Raw genomic sequence first — 23140 nt, 5'->3', positions numbered from 1 at the left:
TCGCTTTGGATCTGTGTGCCTGGCTACAAATAAACTGTTTGTCTTAAATGAATATTGCTCTCTGAAAGTCAAGTGGTTATCATTCAGGCCAGGCTGAAATGGAATTTGTTTACTTTTCAAGATTTGAGGAAAGAGAAAGGCATGTTGTATAAACATTTTTTTAAACTGTCAGGCTTCCTGGATTGGGGATGAGATCAATGGAGCTTGTTGTTGTTGTGAAACAGAGTGGAGAGAGATAGAGAACGAGGGAGATAAGAACAAAGATAAGGATAAGCCAAGAGGTAGGGCTAGAGGTAGAGGTGGATTTAGAGGTAGAGGTAGAGGTGGAGGTAGAGGTAGAGGTGGAGGTGGAAGTGGAAGTAGTGGCGTTCCGTGGGCCTGGGCCTTCAGTGAGGTCCTACACAGTCCCACCCAAATTAATCCACCTCTTATTACCATCATTATGATGCCATGGCTCTAGACACTATACATTTAGACAGAAACGCAGTATAAAACCAGGCGTTGCGTCACCTTGAAATTCACATTTTTATTCGTAGAATTGCAGGGGAAGAGTACAATACCTTTTCATTGTGCAGCTCCCGTTGCCCTGCGCGCTTGTTCGTTGAGCTGTAGATCCACTCGGGTGTCCCCAAAAGTTTTCAAAAGCACCATTGCTTGTAAGTGCCCAGCCGTGTCTCATTGCTGCCTTGGTTAGACAACTCAAGTTTGCAAAGCCAGTGTGGCTCCAAACACCAAATCTATCACTTGCAAATAATAGGCATTCCCAGCAGTACAGTTTGCAGTGCTTCTCGGAGCCTGTGAGCCACACTACTCCTGCTAGCTAACACCATAGTGCTCTCCAAGCTCGTCATCAAGCTCGAGACCCTGGGTCTCGACCCCGCCCTGTGCAACTGGGTACTGGACTTCCTGACGGGCCGCCCCCAGGTGGTGAGGGTAGGCAACAACATCTCCACCCCGCTGATCCTCAACACTGGGGCCCCACAAGGGTGCGTTCTGAGCCCTCTCCTGTACTCCCTGTTCACCCACGACTGCGTGGCCACGCACGCCTCCAACTCAATCATCAAGTTTGCGGACGACACAACAGTAGTAGGCTTGATTACCAACAACGACGAGACGGCCTACAGGGAGGAGGTGAGGGCCCTCGGAGTGTGGTGTCAGGAAAATAAGCTCACACTCAACGTCAACAAAACTAAGGAGATGATTGTGGACTTCAGGAAACAGCAGAGGGAACACCCCCCTATCCACACCGATGGAACAGTAGTGGAGAGGGTAGTAAGTTTTAAGTTCCTCGGCGTACACATCACAGACAAACTGAATTGGTCCACCCACACAGACAGCATCGTGAAGAAGGCGCAGCAGCGCCTCTTCAACCTCAGGAGGCTGAAGAAATTCGGCTTATCACCAAAAGCACTCACAAACTTCTACAGATGCACAATCGAGAGCATCCTGTCGGGCTGTATCACCGCCTGGTACGGCAACTGCTCCGCCCACAACCGTAAGGCTCTCCAGAGGGTAGTGAGGTCTGCACAACGCATCACCGGGGGCAAACTACCTGCCCTCCAGGACACCTACACCACCCGATGTCACAGGAAGGCCATAAAGATCATCAAGGACAGCAACCACCCGAGCCACTGCCTGTTCACCCCGCTATCATCCAGAAGGCGAGGTCAGTACAGGTGCATCAAAGCTGGGACCGAGAGACTGAAAAACAGCTTCTATCTCAAGGCCATCAGACTGTTAAACAGCCACCACCAACATTGAGTGGCTGCTGCCAACACACTGACTCAACTTCAGCCACTTTAATAATGGGAATTCATGGGAAATGATGTAAAATATATCACTAGACACTTTAAACAATGCTACCTAATATAATGTTCCCTACATTATTCATCTCATATGTATACGTATATACTGTACTCTATATCATCTACTGCATCCTTATGTAATACATGTATCACTAGCCACTTTGTTTACATACTCATCTCATATGTATATACTGCACTCAATACCATCTACTGTATCTTGCCTATGCCGCTCTGTACCATCACTCATTCATATATCTTTATGTACATATTCTTTATCCCCTTACACTTGTGTCTATAAGGTAGTAGTTTTAGATTACTTGTTGGTTATTACTGCATTGTCGGAACTAGAAGCACAAGCATTTCGCTACACTCGCACTAACATCTGCTAACCATGTGTATGTGACAAATAAAATTTGATTTGATTTAGCTGGCTCCTGTGTAACACTGGAGCCAGCCAGCAGGCGTACAATAGCCAACTCTAAAGCTGATTGGTTGACACTAAATTTTCATTTCCATTCACTTTAAGCTACAAGTGCCCGCACTGTTGATTCTGAAGGCCTGAGGGCAGATTTTAGACCCCTGGCAACACATGATGGCTGAATATGATTGGATAAAAGATCTAACATAAAGACCAGCCCTCCAAATCTCAACCTGGGGCTGGAAGCAGTGCAACCAAGAGGAAAGCTATGAAATGAAGAGTATAACTCTTACTCTGGGGAATAATTTAATACATATTTGTGGGAAAATATATTTTAAAAAAGATATATATATTCTGATGATGTTTAGGCCAGCAGAGAAGGAGGGAGAGGTAGTGATGTAGAGAGAGAGAGATGTAGTGATGTAGAGAGAGAGAGAGAGAGAGAGAGAGAGGTAGTGATGTAGAGAGAGAGAGGTAGTGATGTGGCGAGAAAGAGAGAGAGAGAGAGGTAGTGATGTAGAGAGAGAGAGAGAGAGAGAGGTAGTGATGTGGCGAGAAAGAGAGAGAGAGAGAGATGTAGTGATGTAGAGACAGAGAGAGAGAGAGGTAGTGATGTAGAGAGAGAGAGAGAGAAAGAGAGAGGTAGTGATGTGGCGAGAAAGAGAGAGAGAGAGAGAGAGATAGATGTGTGGATGATAGAGAAAGGAAGTTCTTTGAAAATGCGAGCAGCCCAGAAAGTGATTGTATGTCATAGAGCCCAGATGACCCACCCTCTAGAGGAAAAGTTAAAAAGAGAGTTGCTGAATAAATGGAGGCATATTGAATTCCCCAGGCCCTGATGTTTCTAATTACGGAGGCGGCATGTTTAATTCAGTTAGTGTGTGGCAGGGTCTTATCAGATCCAGCCCTCGGTGATTATACTGTTTCCTTGTGGTCCCAGAGTCACACAATCATCATCCTCCTGACATTTTCCTTTCCCTAATGTCTCCGTCCTTAGTCTGCCTTCACATTGATGTCCTCTTGCCTGTGTATCAGAAGAAATATGCTGGTTTTTTGAGTGGATCGTCCAACTGCTATTGGCTTTGTTTACCGCATATATACTGCATCTTAACTCTCTGAGTCGTGAATAGTTTTCTTTTTTTTGGGAGGGGGGGGGGGGGACTTATCGTTGAAGGGGGGGGGACCTTCAACGATAAAAAAAAGTATTGACTCTTTTGCGATTCTATACCAACAGTAGTCTGACGTCAATAACCCCTATACCCTCCCCTCTCCCCCTCTCCTCCAGATCTACCAGGACCTACTGTCTGTCTCCTATAACTCTCTCCTCTCCTCTCCTCCAGATCTACCAGGACCTACTGTCTGTCTCCTATAACTCTCCTCTCCTCCAGATCTACCAGGACCTACTGTTGGTCTCCTATAACTCTCTCCTCTCCTCCAGATCTACCAGGACCTAGACTAACACACACCTCGCTTTGGATCTGTGTGCCTGGCTACAAATAAACTGTTTGTCTTAAATGAATATTGCTCTCTGAAAGTCAAGTGGTTATCATTCGGGCCAGGCTGAAATGGAATTTGTTTTCTTTTCAAGATTTGAGGAAAGAGAAAGGCAGATCTACCAGGACCTACTGTCTGTCTCCTATAACTCTCTCCTCTCCTCCAGATCTACCAGGACCTACTGTCTGTCTCCTATAACTCTCTCCTCTCCTCCAGATCTACCAGGATCTACTGTCTGTCTCTTAGAACTGTCTCCTCTCCTCCAGATCTACCAGGACCTACTGTCTGTCTCCTATAACTCTCTCCTCTCCTCCAGATCTACCAGGACCTACTGTCTGTCTCCTATAACTGTCTCCTCTCCTTCAGATCTACCAGGACCTACTGTCTGTCTCCAATAACTCTTTCCTCTCCTCCAGATCTACCAGGACCTACTGGCTGTCTCCTATAACTGTCTCCTCTCCTCCAGATCTACCAGGTCCTACTGTCTGTCTCCTATAACTGTCTCCTCTCCTTCAGATCTACCAGGACCTAATGTCTGTCTCCAATAACTCTTTCCTCTCCTCCAGATCTACCAGGACCTACTGGCTGTCTCCTATATCTCTCTCCTCTCCTCCAGATCTACCAGGACCTACTGTCTGTCTCCTATAACTCTCTCCTCTCCTCCAGATCTACCAGGATCTACTGTATGTTTCCTATAACTGTCTCCACTCCTCCAGATCTACCAGGACCTACTGTCTGTCTCCAATAACTCTTTCCTCTCCTCCAGATCTACCAGGACCTACTGGCTGTCTCCTATAACTGTCTCCTCTCCTCCAGATCTACCAGGTCCTACTGTCTGTCTCCTATAACTGTCTCCTCTCCTTCAGATCTACCAGGACCTAATGTCTGTCTCCAATAACTCTTTCCTCTCCTCCAGATCTACCAGGACCTACTGGCTGTCTCCTATATCTCTCTCCTCTCCTCCAGATCTACCAGGACCTACTGTCTGTCTCCTATAACTCTCTCCTCTCCTTCAGATCTACCAGGATCTACTGTATGTTTCCTATAACTGTCTCCACTCCTCCAGATCTACCAGGACCTACTGTCTGTCTCCAATAACTCTCTCCTCTCCTCCAGATCTACCAGGACCTACTGTCTGTCTCCAATAACTCTTTCTCCTCCAGATCTACCAGGACCTACTGTCTGTCTCCTATAACGGTCTCCTCTCTCCAGATCTACCAGGATCTACTGTCTGTCTCCTATAACTCTATCCTCTCCTCCAGATCTACCAGGATCTACTGTCTGTCTCTTAGAACTGTCTCCTCTCCTCCAGATCTACCAGGACCTACTGTCTGTCTCCTATAACTCTCTCCTCTCCTCCAGATCTACCAGGACCTACTGTCTGTCTCTTAGAACTGTCTCCTCTCCTCCAGATCTACCAGGACCTACTGTCTGTCTCCTATAACTCTCTCCTCTCCTCCAGATCTACCAGGACCTACTGTCTGTCTCCTATAACTGTCTCTCTCCTCCAGATCTACCAGGTCCTACTGTCTGTCTCCTATCTGTCTCCTCTCCTTCAGATCTACCAGGACCTACTGTCTGTCTCCAATAACTCTTTCCTCTCCTCCAGATCTACCAGGACCTACTGGCTGTCTCCTATAACTGTCTCCTCTCCTCCAGATCTACCAGGTCCTACTGTCTGTCTCCTATAACTGTCTCCTCTCCTTCAGATCTACCAGGACCTAATGTCTGTCTCCAATAACTCTTTCCTCTCCTCCAGATCTACCAGGACCTACTGGCTGTCTCCTATATCTCTCTCCTCTCCTCCAGATCTACCAGGACCTACTGTCTGTCTCCTATAACTCTCTCCTCTCCTCCAGATCTACCAGGATCTACTGTATGTTTCCTATAACTGTCTCCACTCCTCCAGATCTACCAGGACCTACTGTCTGTCTCCTATAACTCTCTCCTCTCCTCCAGATCTACCAGGACCTACTGTCTGTCTCCAATAACTCTCTCCTCTCCTCCAGATCTACCAGGACCTACTGTCTGTCTCCAATAACTCTCTCCCTCTCCTCCAGATCTACCAGGACCTACTGTCTGTCTCTTTAGAACTGTCTCCTCTCCTCCAGATCTACCAGGACCTACTGTCTGTCTCCTATAACTCTCTCCTCTCCTCCAGATCTACCAGGACCTACTGTCTGTCTCCTATAACTGTCTCCTCTCCTTCAGATCTACCAGGACCTACTGTCTGTCTCCAATAACTCTTTCCTCTCCTCCAGATCTACCAGGACCTACTGGCTGTCTCCTATAACTGTCTCCTCTCCTCCAGATCTACCAGGTCCTACTGTCTGTCTCCTATAACTGTCTCCTCTCCTTCAGATCTACCATGACCTAATGTCTGTCTCCAATAACTCTCTCCTCTCCTCCAGATCTACCAGGACCTACTGTCTGTCTCCAATAACTCTCTCCTCTCCTCCAGATCTACCAGGACCTACTGTCTGTCTCCTATAACGGTCTCCTCTCCTCCAGATCTACCAGGATCTACTGTCTGTCTCCTATAACTCTATCCTCTCCTCCAGATCTACCAGGATCTACTGTCTGTCTCTTAGAACTGTCTCCTCTCCTCCAGATCTACCAGGACCTACTGTCTGTCTCCTATAACTCTCTCCTCTCCTCCAGATCTACCAGGACCTACTGTCTGTCTCTTAGAACTGTCTCCTCTCCTCCAGATCTACCAGGACCTACTGTCTGTCTCCTATAACTCTCTCCTCTCCTCCAGATCTACCAGGACCTACTGTCTGTCTCCTATAACTGTCTCCTCTCCTCCAGATCTACCAGGTCCTACTGTCTGTCTCCTATCTGTCTCCTCTCCTTCAGATCTACCAGGACCTACTGTCTGTCTCCAATAACTCTTTCCTCTCCTCCAGATCTACCAGGACCTACTGGCTGTCTCCTATAACTGTCTCCTCTCCTCCAGATCTACCAGGTCCTACTGTCTGTCTCCTATAACTGTCTCCTCTCCTTCAGATCTACCAGGACCTAATGTCTGTCTCCAATAACTCTTTCCTCTCCTCCAGATCTACCAGGACCTACTGGCTGTCTCCTATATCTCTCTCCTCTCCTCCAGATCTACCAGGACCTACTGTCTGTCTCCTATAACTCTCTCCTCTCCTCCAGATCTACCAGGATCTACTGTATGTTTCCTATAACTGTCTCCACTCCTCCAGATCTACCAGGACCTACTGTCTGTCTCCTATAACTCTCTCCTCTCCTCCAGATCTACCAGGACCTACTGTCTGTCTCCTATAACTGTCTCCTCTCCTTCAGATCTACCATGACCTAATGTCTGTCTCCAATAACTCTCTCCTCTCCTCCAGATCTACCAGGACCTACTGTCTGTCTCCAATAACTCTCTCCTCTCCTCCAGATCTACCAGGACCTACTGTCTGTCTCCAATAACTCTCTCCTCTCCTCCAGATCTACCAGGACCTACTGTCTGTCTCTTAGAACTGTCTCCTCTCCTCCAGATCTACCAGGACCTACTGTCTGTCTCCTATAACTCTCTCCTCTCCTCCAGATCTACCAGGACCTACTGTCTGTCTCCTATAACTGTCTCCTCTCCTTCAGATCTACCAGGACCTACTGTCTGTCTCCAATAACTCTTTCCTCTCCTCCAGATCTACCAGGACCTACTGGCTGTCTCCTATAACTGTCTCCTCTCCTCCAGATCTACCAGGTCCTACTGTCTGTCTCCTATAACTCTCTCCTCTCCTCCAGATCTACCAGGATCTACTGTATGTTTCCTATAACTGTCTCCACTCCTCCAGATCTACCAGGACCTACTGTCTGTCTCCAATAACTCTTTCCTCTCCTCCAGATCTACCAGGACCTACTGGCTGTCTCCTATAACTGTCTCCTCTCCTCCAGATCTACCAGGTCCTACTGTCTGTCTCCTATAACTGTCTCCTCTCCTTCAGATCTACCAGGACCTAATGTCTGTCTCCAATAACTCTTTCCTCTCCTCCAGATCTACCAGGACCTACTGGCTGTCTCCTATATCTCTCTCCTCTCCTCCAGATCTACCAGGACCTACTGTCTGTCTCCTATAACTCTCTCCTCTCCTTCAGATCTACCAGGATCTACTGTATGTTTCCTATAACTGTCTCCACTCCTCCAGATCTACCAGGACCTACTGTCTGTCTCCTATAACTCTCCTCTCCTCCAGATCTACCAGGACCTACTGTCTGTCTCCAATAACTCTCTCCTCTCCTCCAGATCTACCAGGACCTACTGTCTGTCTCCAATAACTCTCCTCTCCTCCAGATCTACCAGGACCTACTGTCTGTCTCCTATAACGGTCTCCTCTCCTCCAGATCTACCAGGATCTACTGTCTGTCTCCTATAACTCTATCCTCTCCTCCAGATCTAACAGGATCTACTGTCTGTCTCCTATAACTCTCTCCTCTCCTCCAGATCTACCAGGACCTACTGTCTGTCTCCTATAACTCTCTCCTCTCCTCCAGATCTACCAGGACCTACTGTCTGTCTCTTAGAACTGTCTCCTCTCCTCCAGATCTACCAGGACCTACTGTCTGTCTCCTATAACTCTCTCCTCTCCTCCAGATCTACCAGGACCTACTGTCTGTCTCCTATAACTGTCTCCTCTCCTCCAGATCTACCAGGTCCTACTGTCTGTCTCCTATCTGTCTCCTCTCCTTCAGATCTACCAGGACCTACTGTCTGTCTCCAATAACTCTGTTTCCTCTCCTCCAGATCTACCAGGACCTACTGGCTGTCTCCTATAACTGTCTCCTCTCCTCCAGATCTACCAGGTCCTACTGTCTGTCTCCTATAACTGTCTCCTCTCCTTCAGATCTACCAGGACCTAATGTCTGTCTCCAATAACTCTTTCCTCTCCTCCAGATCTACCAGGACCTACTGGCTGTCTCCTATATCTCTCTCCTCTCCTCCAGATCTACCAGGACCTACTGTCTGTCTCCTATAACTCTCTCCTCTCCTCCAGATCTACCAGGATCTACTGTATGTTTCCTATAACTGTCTCCACTCCTCCAGATCTACCAGGACCTACTGTCTGTCTCCTATAACTCTCTCCTCTCCTCCAGATCTACCAGGACCTACTGTCTGTCTCCAATAACTCTCTCCTCTCCTCCAGATCTACCAGGACCTACTGTCTGTCTCCAATAACTCTCTCCTCTCCTCCAGATCTACCAGGACCTACTGTCTGTCTCCTATAACGGTCTCCTCTCCTCCAGATCTACCAGGATCTACTGTCTGTCTCCTATAACTCTATCCTCTCCTCCAGATCTACCAGGATCTACTGTCTGTCTCTTAGAACTGTCTCCTCTCCTCCAGATCTACCAGGACCTACTGTCTGTCTCCTATAACTCTCTCCTCTCCTCCAGATCTACCAGGACCTACTGTCTGTCTCCTATAACTGTCTCCTCTCCTCCAGATCTACCAGGTCCTACTGTCTGTCTCCTATCTGTCTCATCTCCTTCAGATCTACCAGGACCTACTGTCTGTCTCCAATAACTCTCTCCTCTGCTCCAGATCTACCAGGACCTACTGTCTGTCTCCTATAACTCTCTCCTCTCCTCCAGATCTACCAGGGCCTACTGGCTGTCTTCTATAACCTAGGAGATGGAGACTACAACCTGACACTGCCCTCCTATCGCCTTGACAATGGCGAGTGGCACGAGGTCTACCTGGATCGCCACGACAACGAGTTGACCCTGCATCTGGACGGGGGCGGGGGCAGACGGGAGACCAGTGCAGCTCCAAGCCGGAGCCGAGAGATCATCACTGACCCTGCAGTGGTGATGCTGGGAAATGCCTTCCCCTCAGGCTCCAACAAGAGCTTCCAGGGTGAGAAGACTGCAGGGAATGGGGCATGATGGGAAAGGCTGGGCGTGCGAGGCAGACAGTTAGTGACAGTTTGAGAACATAGCCTTCCAATAAGGTGCAGCCAGAGTTAGGGGCTTTATCAATTCATAATCCTCTTTTGAGTGAGATTACAAAGTATTGTATTGCCGATTTCTAAATGATTCATATGACTGGTGAATGAATAATTCACACAGATGCATCTTTAGAGTTAGGGGATGATGGCTGCCCTAGGGGAGGTTAGTATGAGATAGATAAAGTGTGACGCGGCTATGAGAGTATGCAGTGCAGTGCTCTGCAGTGCTGTGGAAATGGCATGTGACGTGCAGGGGGAGAGACAATAGAATGTGCAAATACAACAAGGGTGGTCAGGCAGCTTTGCCTCAGGCAGAAACATACCGTGTGCGTGTTTATTAAATGGACTTTAAAAGCCCTGAAAGACTAGTGTTGTAAGCGGGTCAGAGCATGGCAGAGAAAGTAAGTGGTGTGTGTTTGTGTGTCAGAGCGTGTCCTTGTGTGCGTGTGTGCGTGTGTGCTTGATTGTCACACTGTCCTCTCCTCTCTCTCAAGGTTGCATTCGGGACCTGAGGCTGAACGGTCGATACGTGCCTCTGGATGGCCAGCCCAGAGACGGGGTCTCCGTGGTCAGTTCCCAGGGGCTCTCCTTGGGCTGCTCCTCCGACTCCTGCAAGAGGAACCAATGTAGCCCCCCCTTCACCTGCGTTGACCTCTGGAGAGTCCATGAGTGCAGGTACACGTGATCGAACACAATTCTCAAATCTCTCTCTACGTCATACAAACACACCGAGGCCCTCGCTGTCTTCTTCAAGGACTACAGCGTCAGAAGCCAGTGCCTCATCCTCTCGCAGCCTTTAATCTTAGACAAACTTCCCCTCATCCCCCCCATCATTCAAACCAGGCCCTTTTGATACACCTCAGTCCTGCAGGGCTGGCTGTAAACATGCCTGAGTCAAATGTTGCCAGGCAGTGTGTGGGCAGCTATTCAACCCAGGCCCCCTGGTCTAGCTCCTCTGATTCTGGTAATGGTGGTGATTTATAAAAGTCCCTGGGATATAATGTTCATCCTCGCTGCTGTTCGTCAGCCTGGTTTAATGCTCTGTGTGAGTCCTACTGGTTTGACATCATACGTGTGTATGCCGATGTGTCTCTGTGTCTGTTCGTGTCCGGGTCGCAGCGCCACCGCACCGTAACCTGTGGGTGGAAAATGGGGGAGAGTCTAAGTCACAAGTAACTATTTAATTGAGATGCATTTGTTTCGATCAATACACTGTGTTATCCGCTATCCTCTGAGTACAGTGGAGGACCAAAATAGAATCGGGGAATCAGAAAGGAGAGATCTAACCTCTGTCTCCTCTTGCTCCTCCTTCCATCTTTTTTTTAGGTGCCCCCCTGGCCACATGGTGAAGCTGAATGGCACGGGGAAGAACTGCATCTACACCCTGTGTGCCAGTCGGCCGTGCCACCGGGGCACCTGCCTGGCACAGTCGCCCTCCAAGTTCACGTGCCACTGCCCCGAGGGCTACCGGGGGCGCCACTGCGAGGTGGCGCTGGCCATCTACCGAGACGACGTGGGACTGAGCTTCAGCTCCCTGTTCGCCATTTGCATCTGCTTCATGGCTCTGCTAGGTAGCTATACCAAATACTGCCTGCTCTGGCGCTGCTAGGTAGCTATACCAAATACTGCCTGCTCTGGCGCTGCTAGGTAGCTATACCAAATACTGCCTGCTCTGGCGCTGCTAGGTAGCTATACCAAATACTGCCTGCTCTGGCGCTGCTAGGTAGCTATACCAAATACTGCCTGCTCTGGCGCTGCTAGGTAGCTATACCAAATACTGCCTGCTCTGGCGCTGCTAGGTAGCTATACCAAATACTGCCTGCTCTGGCGCTGCTAGGTAGCTATACCAAATACTGCCTGCTCTGGCGCTGCTAGGTAGCTATACCAACTGCTGCCTGCTCCGGCTCTGGTGATCGACCGCCCGCCTGCCTGCCACCTGTCTGTCTGTCTGCCACCCGCCCGTCCGTCTGTCTCTTTCTCTCTGTCTGTCTGCCTGTCTGTGTCATCTCCATGGTAACACTGGACATCAAATCCTCCCTCTTGACTCTTCTCCTCTTCCCATTCAACCTCTTGTCGTGTCCATTGTTAATTCAAAATGACGCAACGACAAGGTTCCAGTTTAACAAAGTTTACTATACCGTATGAACACCATCAAAGGTCGCCATTACACTCAAGGCCAGGTCCATCAACCAACCGACTTCATGCGCACTCTTGACTGAGTGATAGCCCCTAAATAACATAAATATTAGGATACTTAAAACATGAACTTAACAATCTCCCCTTTTCTTTAAAGACAAATAAAACATCAACAACATAATTAAATGTCCAAGTATTATTCAAGATCCCCATTACAAATGGGTTGTGTGACCAGTTTTTATTTGTATTACTCAAGCTGACACTTTCCATTACTGAGAGCCTGTAGGAGCACAAGACCCGATGCTCCTTTTTTAGTCAGACAGTCAGCAAGCTGTTCCTTTGTAGTCGACCACAGAATCCGCTGGATTCTCTGTGCTTGAATAAGTTCCTTGATGCTGCTAATCTCCAGACGAAGTCTTTTCTCTGTGACAGACTTGGTTGACTTCACAGCATCAACTAATGAGTAGTTGTCAGTGACACAAACTACAGGTGGAATGTGCCATTTTGTCTCACCCGTGGTAAGCTCTGAGAACAGAGTTGCAAGAAAGATAGATAGCATTGTCAATTCTTCTGATCCTTTTTGACTGCCAACAGATAGGTGAGAATCTTTCTCCTTCCACCCATTCCACATAGAGGGGAATTCCTTTGTACGGCTTTTGAAGAATCCATATGAATGGGTTGAAGATTCTTGATATAGCTCTCCTGTTGCATCAGTATTGTTCCATCAACTGTAATAAACTCTATGCCAACATAAACATTATCATGCTCCTCACGACCGACCAGGAAAACAGCTTTGAGGTTTGGAATCACAGTTGTAGCAAAGGTCTGTGAGCCACCCCTGATAAAGTCATCAACATGACAGGCAAGTACTCCAGTCACATTGCAGTCTTGATCAAGCCAATAGACGACTGCAGGATCCACTTGTGTCATTTTTCCACCTGTATTCAGCATTGTTGCCATGACTTTGTTGTACCAGTAGAGTGATGCATCTGCCAGTCCATACACACACTTTAGTTTCCACAGTGTTCCTTCGCTCTTAGCTTCAGGCGGAGGTCGGATGTGAATGTCCCTTGACAGCTCTGTTCCCTGCAAAAATGCAGATTTGATGTCTATGGAATTAAGTTTCCATTTTTTTCTGGCAGATCACTGACCTCAGCAATCTGAGTGACTCTGAGGCGCATGTTGGTGAGTCTTTTGGGAGTTCTTTAGCAGCCAGCTCCTCAAAACCTCTAGCCACTAGTCGTGCTTTGGGCACTATTCCAGTTAAGGATTCTTTAGGGGTACACACCCACCTTGAGACACATTTTTGACCAATGTCTTTGACTTCCTCAAACACTCCATTTTTCCTCCAATTACTGAGCTCATCTGGCTTAGCGGAGTCAAATGACACGTCCTTTGTTTCAAGTACATCATCATTTTGAATGTCATTCTGTTTTTCTCGATTTTCCATTGGTTCAATTCTGAGATGATCTACAAGTGACAGGTCAGCTGGCCCTGTTGTACCAGAAAGTGTAGCTGGTTCAGAGTACTGCAAGCTGCAAGTTGTACCAGTTCTAGTGTTTTCCTTTGGCTTTTCCTGCTCATCCAATGACGGTTGCTGTATGTGTAATACCATGTATTTAACAGTTGGTCCAGTTTTCAGATTGGAGCAACCATGTTCTCTTAACACATGTGGCTGTTGAATATGCCTCGTAGGCACCGTCTTTCTCTTCTTTAAGAAATACAGAATCCAGTGCTCTTATCAAAGTTCCCATACCATCGTCCATGTTCAAATCCTCAACGGCTATTTCCAGCGCTGTATCTCTCGCGCTTCCCTCCAGCGATAATACCACCGCAAGTGCTTGCTTTTTCGTGTCCAGATTACTAACGCGTGTCCAGATTCCAAGTTCATTTTTCCAACTTTCGTACGACCTCTTCTCGTCGAAGCGAGATGGCACATTGTAGTTATTAACCATCCTCTGCTACCAATGTTCATTCGAAATGACACAATGACAAGGTTCCAGTTTAACAAAGTTTACCCTACCGTATGAACACCATCAAAGGTCGCCATTACACTCAAGGCCAGGTCAATCAACCAACCCGACTTCATGCACACTCTGGACTGAGTGATAGCCCTGTAATAACAGAAATATTGGGATACTTAAAACATGAACTTAACATCCATCTCCCCTATCGGCCTGTCAGCTGAGGTAGAGCACTGTGCTGTAAGTCCATTGACAGGTCTAGTAGAAATTGCCTGAGTCAAACAGTGACAGTGTGTGGGCAGCGTATGGACCGTGCTACGGTAGCAAGGTCCAGCTTATACTCTAGTTATGACAGGCAATGAAAATGAGTCCCTTTGACCAGTACTCAGTAGTCCACCTTGATACATGCCTTTTGGTCAATCTAGTGTCAGCCAGTCATAGTCAGTCACTAGATCAGGTGTTAATGTGCTGGCTGTCTCCAACTGTCCTGTCCTCTATCTTCATCGGGCGTTCAACTTCTAGCCGTCGCTCAATTTTAATTTCCCCTCTCAGACCTTTGCTTAATTTTAAAGGCAACATGACCTTGATCATCCACAGCCACTGTTGCTTTTTACGTGTTAATTACTTGATTTGTAGGCGCACAATGTGCTGTTTACCGAAGCCCAAAGAAATTGAGATCAATGCACTAGGGCTTTGGATAGAATTTCAATCGGCCAAGCATTCCACTCACAGCAACTTAAGTATCGAGAGAGAGGTTTTTCTTCCCAGCTGCATTCAATCCAGTTTTGTTTGGAATGAATCCAAGCAGTTGAATAACTGGGAGTGTAAAGGGCTCTGGCTCTCTTGACATTAAGCCGAACAAAAGCATCTCGTTCTGAAGCTTCCTTTTCTTAGCGGTTAATAGGTTTATGGCATGATGCGAACGCTATACGCCTCCACCTCCTCACCCACTCCAAATCCTCCTCTCACCCACCTCCCTCCTCCGTTGGATGCAGAAGGAACCTCCCCACTGTCTCACACGCTCTCAGCCAGCTACAGCTGGGAAGGAAATAGCAGGAGGCCTGCTCTCCTTGTCCGAAAAATAGATCTCAGTGAAGCTTGCCAGAACTGTATTGGAGAGGGACAAATTGCATCCGTGAAAATTACCCAATGTTCAGTTTTGCTGTCGTAGACTAAACGCAAAGTGATTTTAGTTGGGAATAAGCTGTGCCTTTTGACTGCAGTAGGTGTTCCTTTGTAGGAGGGTGGTGCTACAGGCTCAGTTAAAGGGTCCAGCTTTTTAGGTCTTGCTCGTTAGACCAATGATCGATCTATAGATGAAGATGAGTGCGTAGCCCTAAATGATCTGTTTAGGCCCATAGATCCACAGAGATTATATCTGGTGTAGTGCACCGGGTGTTGTGCTGCCAAGGTGCCTTATCTTGAGGGGCAGAGAGGACATCTCTCCAAGATCCCTCCGATATTTGTGATATTCTCCTAATGCCAATAGGCAATAATGCCTAGTTTTTTGCAGACTTGCAGCATCTCCTCTGGCTATGTTTGTTTGTATGTCTCAGTATGCCCTTTAGCCAACCAGCGGGCTCTAACCTATGACTACAGGATGCTCTGGCTTTTACACCACTGTGGCCGAGGGCTCGTCATGGGCACTATCAACAAATACAGTAGAATGACGTCATCAACTGTATGAATATGGTCCGTTAGACTGCAGATGTTTCAAGGTTGTCCAGTGACCTCAGTGACAAGAGACAACTGCAAAAGCCACAGAGTCCACAATGTACAGAAGTAGGAATTTGCAGATAGAACGAGCTACATGGTGGAATGTATAGAATGAATCTATGTTTGACTCCATCGTAGTGGTACCTGATCGGGTACCAGGCTGTGGTTGCCAGCCTATCCTCTCCGTCTGTGAGAAGAGCCTAGCTACCCATGGACTGCTTGGGCCATGTGATGCCAGGCTCTGTTTTTTTTGGGGGGGGGGGGGGGATTGTGTGTCCATGAAAACTCTCAGGGTTGCTGATGTGGAAGTGAACTGACGAGCAGTGCCTCGCAGCCTCCTCTCCTCGCGGCCGGGGCTCCTTGTAAAAACACAGTGAGTCAGAACTCTGAGTGAACCTGCCACTGGGTCTGACAGAGAGGGAGATATGGAGAGGCCTCACACACATCCTATTAATGGTTTTTAAACCAAATTGCACCTCAAATCACTACACCAGAAACGCAATGGGCAGGGGAATCCACACAATACAGCGCATGCAGCGTCTTATCTGATGCCGAGGTTGATGTTACTTCTCAATACAGTTTCTTACATGAAATCGTATGGCAAGTCACATCACCAACTGCTACCTCAATCACTTTTCTTAACAGTTTTGTGAGTGTATTTTACTCCGCGGACGAATGTTAGAGTAGAGGGACGCTATTCCATGTACTTTTGAATTGACTAGTGAATTACAGGCATCCTTTTATCACTATGTAAAGCCCTGTGCCATAAGATATTTGAATCATATTTAAACACTATTCTCAAAACTCTCTTCATAGTTTGTTTTCCATACTCCTATCCTCGCCGTTCTCTCTCACTTCCATTGTTCTGATTCAACCGTTGGTTCTTAAGGTTTCTTGGTCTTTCACCAGTAATATTTACGTTGTGTCTTCTTCCTACTTTGTTACTGAACTGCTTGTTGATTGAGGTCTGCATATCCTACGTTGTTTGTTCAATAATTCACAGTAAACCTGTTACTGACTAAATGTAACACGTATTGATCTCTAACAAGATACAAACTCCATTATCCATCATTAAGCTATATGGCTACAGAGAGAATGTTTTGGTTGCTAACTACACTGGTACTGAGTGTTGTCTACCAGCCGTGTGGGTAACAACAGGTTCTAAAAGACTGTACAACTGGCAGGAGAGGCTACACCCTATACATTCATGGTGAAAGGAATGGAACAGCTTGGTTCTCCACTGTTTCAAGGTGTTGAGTGATAATTCTGGATCACTGACGTCTGCCAAACACACACACACACACACACACACACACACACACACACACACACACACACACACACACACACACACACACACACACACACACACACACACACACACACACACACACACACACACACACACACACACACACACACACACACACACACACACACACACACACTGGGAAGTCAGACTGTGTGTGTGTGTATGTATTCTCAGTGTGTGTGTATGTATTCAGACGCTGTCTAATCCCTTCTGTCCTGCACACGGTTCCAGATTAGTTTAGCTTTTCATCCTGAGTCTGAGTCTGTTGTGAGGTGGGGATGAAAAAGTAGTCTCAGTCAGAGAGAGGAATTACAACTCTATAAGATATCCCTCTTTTATGTCTCCTCTTTATTGTCCTGCCTGTATCCGGATTAGTTTCCACGGTGACAGGCACAAATGCCACAGCTGTTGGACAGTGATGTTGGCTGGAGCCTTTTTGAAGGTGTCTCTGGACCTGTTGCTATTCACAGTGTGCTCTCTTACAGACAAAAGTGTGTTATCCAGAACCTTGAAGGGTATTTGGCTGTCCCCACAGGAGAACCCTTTGAAGAGCCCATTTGGGTTCCATGTAGAACCCATTCCACCAAGTGTTCTACATGGAGCTCAGAAGGGTTGTACTTGGAACCAAAAAGGGTTCCATCTGGAACCCAAAAGGGTTATCCTTTGGGGGAGAAAAAACCCAGTTTGAAAACCTTTTTTAAGAGACAACACGTTGGGTTTGGAGCCTCAGCTGGCTCTTTGCTAAGGATGTAATGAGGGTTATATGGCAAACCATTTAGCCAGTGAGTGATAACCTGGAACCAATAGAGGTATGAGATGAGAAAAAGTGGAGCAGAGAGAGAGAGTCAATGAGAGAGGACAGAAATACAGTGAGAGAGAATGACATAGAAAGAGTCAATGAGAGAGGACAGAAATACAGTGAGAGAGAATGACAGAGAAAGAGTCAATGAGAGAGGACAGAAATACAGTGAGAGAGAATGACATAGAAATAGTCAATGAGAGAGGACAGAAATACAGTGAGAGAGAATGACAGAGAAAGAGTCAATGAGAGAGGACAGAAATACAGTGAGAGAGAATGACACAGAAAGAGTCAATGAGAGAGGACAGAAATACAGTGAGAGAGAATGACATAGAAAGGGTCAATGAGAGAGGACAGAAATACAGTGAGAGAGAATGACACAGAAAGAGTCAATGAGAGAGGACAGAAATACAGTGAGAGAGAATGACAGAGAAAGCGTCAATGAGAGAGGACAGAAATACAGTGAGAGAGAATGACAGAGAAAGCGTCAATTAGAGAGGACAGAAATACAATGAGAGAGAATGACATAGAAAGAGTCAATGAGAGAGGACAGAAATACAGTGAGAGAGAATGACATAGAAAGAGTCAATGAGAGAGGACAGAAATACAGTGAGAGAGAATGACACAGAAAGAGTCAATGAGAGAGGACAGAAATACAGTGAGAGAGAATGACACAGAAAGAGTCAATGAGAGAGGACGGAAATACAGTGAGAGAGAATGACAGAGAAAGCGTCAATTAGAGAGGACAGAAATACAGTGAGAGAGAATGACAGAGAAAGAGTCAATGGAGAGAGGACAGAAATACAGTGAGAGAGAATGACAGAGAAAGAGTCAATGAGAGAGGACAGAAAAACAGTGAGAGAGAATGACAGAGAAAGAGTCAATGAGAGAGGACAGAAATACAGTGAGAGAGAATGACAGAGAAAGTCAATGAGAGAGGACAGAAATACAGTGAGAGAGAATGACACAGAGAGAGTCAATGAGAGAGGACAGAAATACAGTGAGAGAGAATGACATAGAAAGAGTCAATGAGAGAGGACAGAAATACAGTGAGAAAGAATGACACAGAAAGAGTCAATGAGAGAGGACAAATACAGTGAGAGAGAATGACATAGAAAGAGTCAATGAGAGAGGACAGAAATACAGTGAGAGAGAATGACAGAGAAAGGAGGGATGGCAGGGAGGGAGAGGTACACAGACACCGAAAGACAGCGAAAGGGATTAGGGGTACAAGGGAGAGAATGAGAGAAAGGAAGAGAGAAATGGAAAGACACAGACACTTAGTAATAGAATGAGGAATGGACAGAGCGAGAGCAGGCTTTGCTAGGCCCGCTGCAGCAAACAGCATTATACTTTTGATGGCCTTGAGCCTGCTCATTATTGGCTAGGATTGATTTATTTAGAGCTTCTCATCTCGCCATGCTCTCACGATGGTGTAACAGAGGAGAGAGGGAAAACAGGCTTTTCTTCCTTTATCCACATTCATATGGGTCTGAGCTAAGAAAAGTCCACAGTATATACTGTCCTCATGCATTACTGTATACAGAATCGAGCTATCGTTACACAATAGGCATTAGTGCTGAAATCCGAAATGTAACTCTTTCAGTATTTTGCCATGCGGTATGCAAAACAGTATGCTTTGCTCCTGGTGGAATTATACACTTGTCTTATAAATTGGTATTTCCTGACTAGTAAAATTGAAACTTTTTTTCCACTCAAAAAGTCCCCAAGTTGTGCAGAAAAACAAACAAATTCTTCAGTGAGATTACTTTTTAATTTTTTTTTACTCCAAATGAATGCATCACAGGACTCACCATGATGCACATGCCAGTTACAGTGTCTATATGATTTTTTTTAAATGAGTGTGGTACAGACAGAATCAATCACCTTGAGTGATATTCCATAACCTGGTATAGATGGTGGTGGGTGTTAGACACTGGGATGCATGTTGTCTATCTTAGGGTTACGGAGAAGCGTGTGAGGTCATTAGTTGGGTGATGCAATCGATAGTGCAGGCTTTGGTAGGGTTTTGGGAGGAGAGGAGGAGAGAGGGGAAAAAAAGGCGTGGAGGCAGACTGCAGCCACTCAGACCTCCTCTGCTTGGTAATCAGAGCAACAGTTCCACTCCTGGAGAGAACAGACACACATTTCTAAATCGCAGAGGGCCTTTGAAGACACACAACCCAAATAGGGAAGTCTCTATGAGAGCTGACCTGAACTAACTTCAGAGAAACCGTTCTCTTCGTCACACAACACTCTCAATCCAAGTGATGGCAGACCGTCATAGACAAACACTGTGTTTCAGAGTTGGAGACAGATATCACACAACTTGACATGCAGCCTATTCCCACACCTGAGAACAGAAACGTGTCAATCTCCGAGGCTTTTTGAACACCTCACCTAGATGAACATGTCCTGAGAACAGAAACGTGTCAATCTCCGAGGCTTTTTGAACACCTCACCAAGATGAACATGTCCTGAGAACAGAAACGCGTCAATCTCCGAGCTTTTTGCAGAGAAAGATTTTCCAAGTGATGGCAGATAGACAAACACTGTGTTTCAGAGGCTTTTTGAACACCTCACCTAGATGAACATGTCCTGAGAACAGAAACGCGTCAATCTCCGAGGCTTTTTGAACACCTCACCTAGATGAACATGTCCTGAGAACAGAAACGCGTCAATCTCCGAGGCTTTTTGAACACCTCACCTAGATGAACATGTCCTGAACAGGCTTTTTGAACACCTCACCTAGATGAACATGTCCTGAGAACAGAAACGTGTCAATCTCCGAGGCTTTTTGAACAATCTCCGAGAACAGCGCGTCAATCTTTTGAACACCTCACCTAGATGAACATGTCCTGAGAACAGAAACGCGTCAATCTCCGAGGCTTTTTGAACACCTCACCTAGATGAACATGTCCTGAGAACAGAAACGCGTCAATCTCCGAGGCTTTTTGAACACCTCACCTAGATGAACATGTCCTGAGAACAGAAACTAGATGAACATGTCAATCTCCGAGGCTTTTGAACACCTCACCTAGATGAACATGTCCTGAGAACAGAAACTTTTTGAACACCTCACCAATCTCCGAGGCTTTTTGAACACCTCACCTAGATGAACATGTCCTGAGAACAGAAACGCGTCAATCTCCGAGGCTTTTTGAACACCTCACCTAGATGAACATGTCCTGAGAACAGAAACGCGTCAATCTCCGAGGATTTTTGAACACCTCACCTAGATGAACATGTCCTGAGAACAGAAACGCGTCAATCTCCGAGGCTTTTTGAACACCTCACCTAGATGAACATGTCCTGAGAACAGAAACGTGTCAACCTCCGAGGCTTTTTGAACACCTCACCTAGATGAACATGTCCTTAGAACAGAAACGTGTCAATCTCCGAGGCTTTTTGAACACCTCACCTAGATGAACATGTCCTGAGAACAGAAACGTGTCAATCTCCGAGGCTTTTTGAACACCTCAACTAGATGAACATGTCTTGTCTGAAGACAATTGCAACATTTCACAGGAGTGAGAGTAACAGACAGACATGGGATCGCATATTCCTGTGCAATAGACCCAGCGCTACAAAGCCCTCTAAAAAGCGACTTGATTTGCTTGTGAACATTGTGTTCGTAAATTGATATGGATTTCTTTTTGCCGGTACCAGAACCTCACTTCTGAAGAGGGAGAGTTCACTCAGAGATTGCCCTGATAATTGGGAGATTTCAATTCGATCTGTCTCACCCTGTCGCCCCGGTCCCCTTGCTAAGTGACACCTTATCAAACTAATGATAGGTGAGCACACAACAATCAACACAGAGAACCAAAACAAATAAGGGCAATTGAGAGGGAGAGAGGGATAGAGAAAAAGGAATTTGAAGAAACCAAAGGAGGGAGAGGGAGAGAGAGAGAGAGAGAGGAAGAAATCTGAGGAATGATCAAAGCTGAGAGGTTGAGTCAAATAAGGTGTGACGGAAGGGGGAGGGAGGGGTAGAGTATAGAGAGATTTATGGAGAAGAACTGTATGGGTAGATAATATACTCTAAAGGTCACAGCAGTCTATAGGGGAGGATTGATTTTGAGAACACCATTTGCAACTCTGCAGAGAGAGACCTTATTGAGTAGCTGTCCCAGCAGTCAGCCAGCACTCCACCTGTCAGGCCTCTCAGCACAGCCATCATGCTGATAATGCAATGTCAAATCAACGCAGTGGAAACAGTTCACGCAGTCACTTCTAATCAAACTGAACTAGGAACTTTTCTCTCTCTCTCTCTCTCTCTCTCTCTCTCTCTCTCTCTCTCTCTGTGCGTCTGCCTCTTCCTCCTTCTGTGCTCTCCGGCGCCCCCTAGTGCTGCTGCTGGGCATCTTCCTGTACACCCGCTGGCGCAGCTACAAGGGCCTAAAGGAGGGCGTTTACCACGTGTCAGCTCACCATGATGGCTGGGAGGACATTAGAGAGAACGTGCTCAACTACGATGAGGAAGGAGGAGGAGAGGAGGACCAGGTAAGCGCGAACACATCTATGTCTCCTACACACTAACGCACAATGTGATGCAGTGCCTTTTTGTCCCTTGTCACAAACGGTTTCACTGAACGCAGTTCCAGACTGAGTTTGTGAAGTGAAACCATTCAGGTTGGAATCGAGGCTAGGCATTATGGGTACCACACTAGCTCAAGCACACTCCTCTTCCCCACCATGCCATTGTAACACCTTCTCACTCTGGTTCACCACCAAATAAAAAGACACTAGTGGAGTGTTTGAATATTCATGAACTCCTTACACACAATCAAATCAAATTTATTTATATAGCCCTTCGTACATCAGCTGATATCTCAAAGTGCTGTACAGAAACCCTGCCTAAAACCCCAAACAGCAAGCAATGCAGGTGTAGAAACACGGTGCCTAGGAAAAACTCCCTAGAAAGGCCAAAACCTAGGAAGAAACCTAGAGAGGATCCAGGCTATGTGGGGTGGCCAGTCCTCTTCTGGCTGTGCCCGGGTAGAGATTATAACAGAACATGGCCACGATGTTCAAATCTTCATAAATGACCAGCATGGTCAAATAATAATAATCACAGGCAGAACAGTTGAAACTGGAGCAGCAGCACGGCCAGGTGGACTGGGGACAGCAAGGAGTCATCATGTCAGGTAGTCCTGAGGCATGGTCCTAGGGCTCAGGTCCTCCGAGAGAGAGAAAGAAAGAGAGAAAGAGAGAATTAGAGAGAGCATACTTAAATTCACACAGGACACCGGATAGGACAGGAGAAGTACTCCAGATATAACAAACTGACCCTAGCCCCCCGACACATAAACTACTGCAGCATAAATACTGGAGGCTGAGACAGGAGGGGTCAGGAAACACTGTGATAGTGACACATAACGTGATGATCAGATGCTTAGTGATGCTGAAATCCTTTAAGAGGTCCTCTGGTGGATCTTTAGATGCGAGAGCCTGCCATAAAACTGCCATAAAACTGCTGAACAATTAATCAAGTGGCCACCGGACTATTTACATTGAACCCCTCCTTGTTTTTA

The 23140-nt window shown here is 46.6% G+C and overlaps 1 protein-coding gene across 1 annotated transcript in view; it reads left to right on the top strand.

The window, feature by feature from the left end:
* LOC115112741 (neural-cadherin-like) overlaps nucleotides 1–23140 on the top strand; it is a 231134-nt gene that overhangs the window by 203756 nt on the left and 4238 nt on the right. Inside the window, exons 29-32 of the mRNA XM_065013013.1 lie at nucleotides 9321–9585; nucleotides 10171–10351; nucleotides 11003–11247; nucleotides 21955–22109. Of these exons, the coding sequence (XP_064869085.1) occupies nucleotides 9321–9585; nucleotides 10171–10351; nucleotides 11003–11247; nucleotides 21955–22109 (846 nt within the window). The remainder of the gene's footprint in view (nucleotides 1–9320; nucleotides 9586–10170; nucleotides 10352–11002; nucleotides 11248–21954; nucleotides 22110–23140) is intronic.

The sequence above is a fragment of the Oncorhynchus nerka genome, linkage group LG28 (assembly GCF_034236695.1).
Source record: "Oncorhynchus nerka isolate Pitt River linkage group LG28, Oner_Uvic_2.0, whole genome shotgun sequence".
Lineage (NCBI taxonomy): Eukaryota > Metazoa > Chordata > Actinopteri > Salmoniformes > Salmonidae > Oncorhynchus > Oncorhynchus nerka.
The sequence above is the reverse complement of the archived record's forward strand: the minus strand, read 5'-3'. Positions and strand labels throughout refer to the sequence as shown.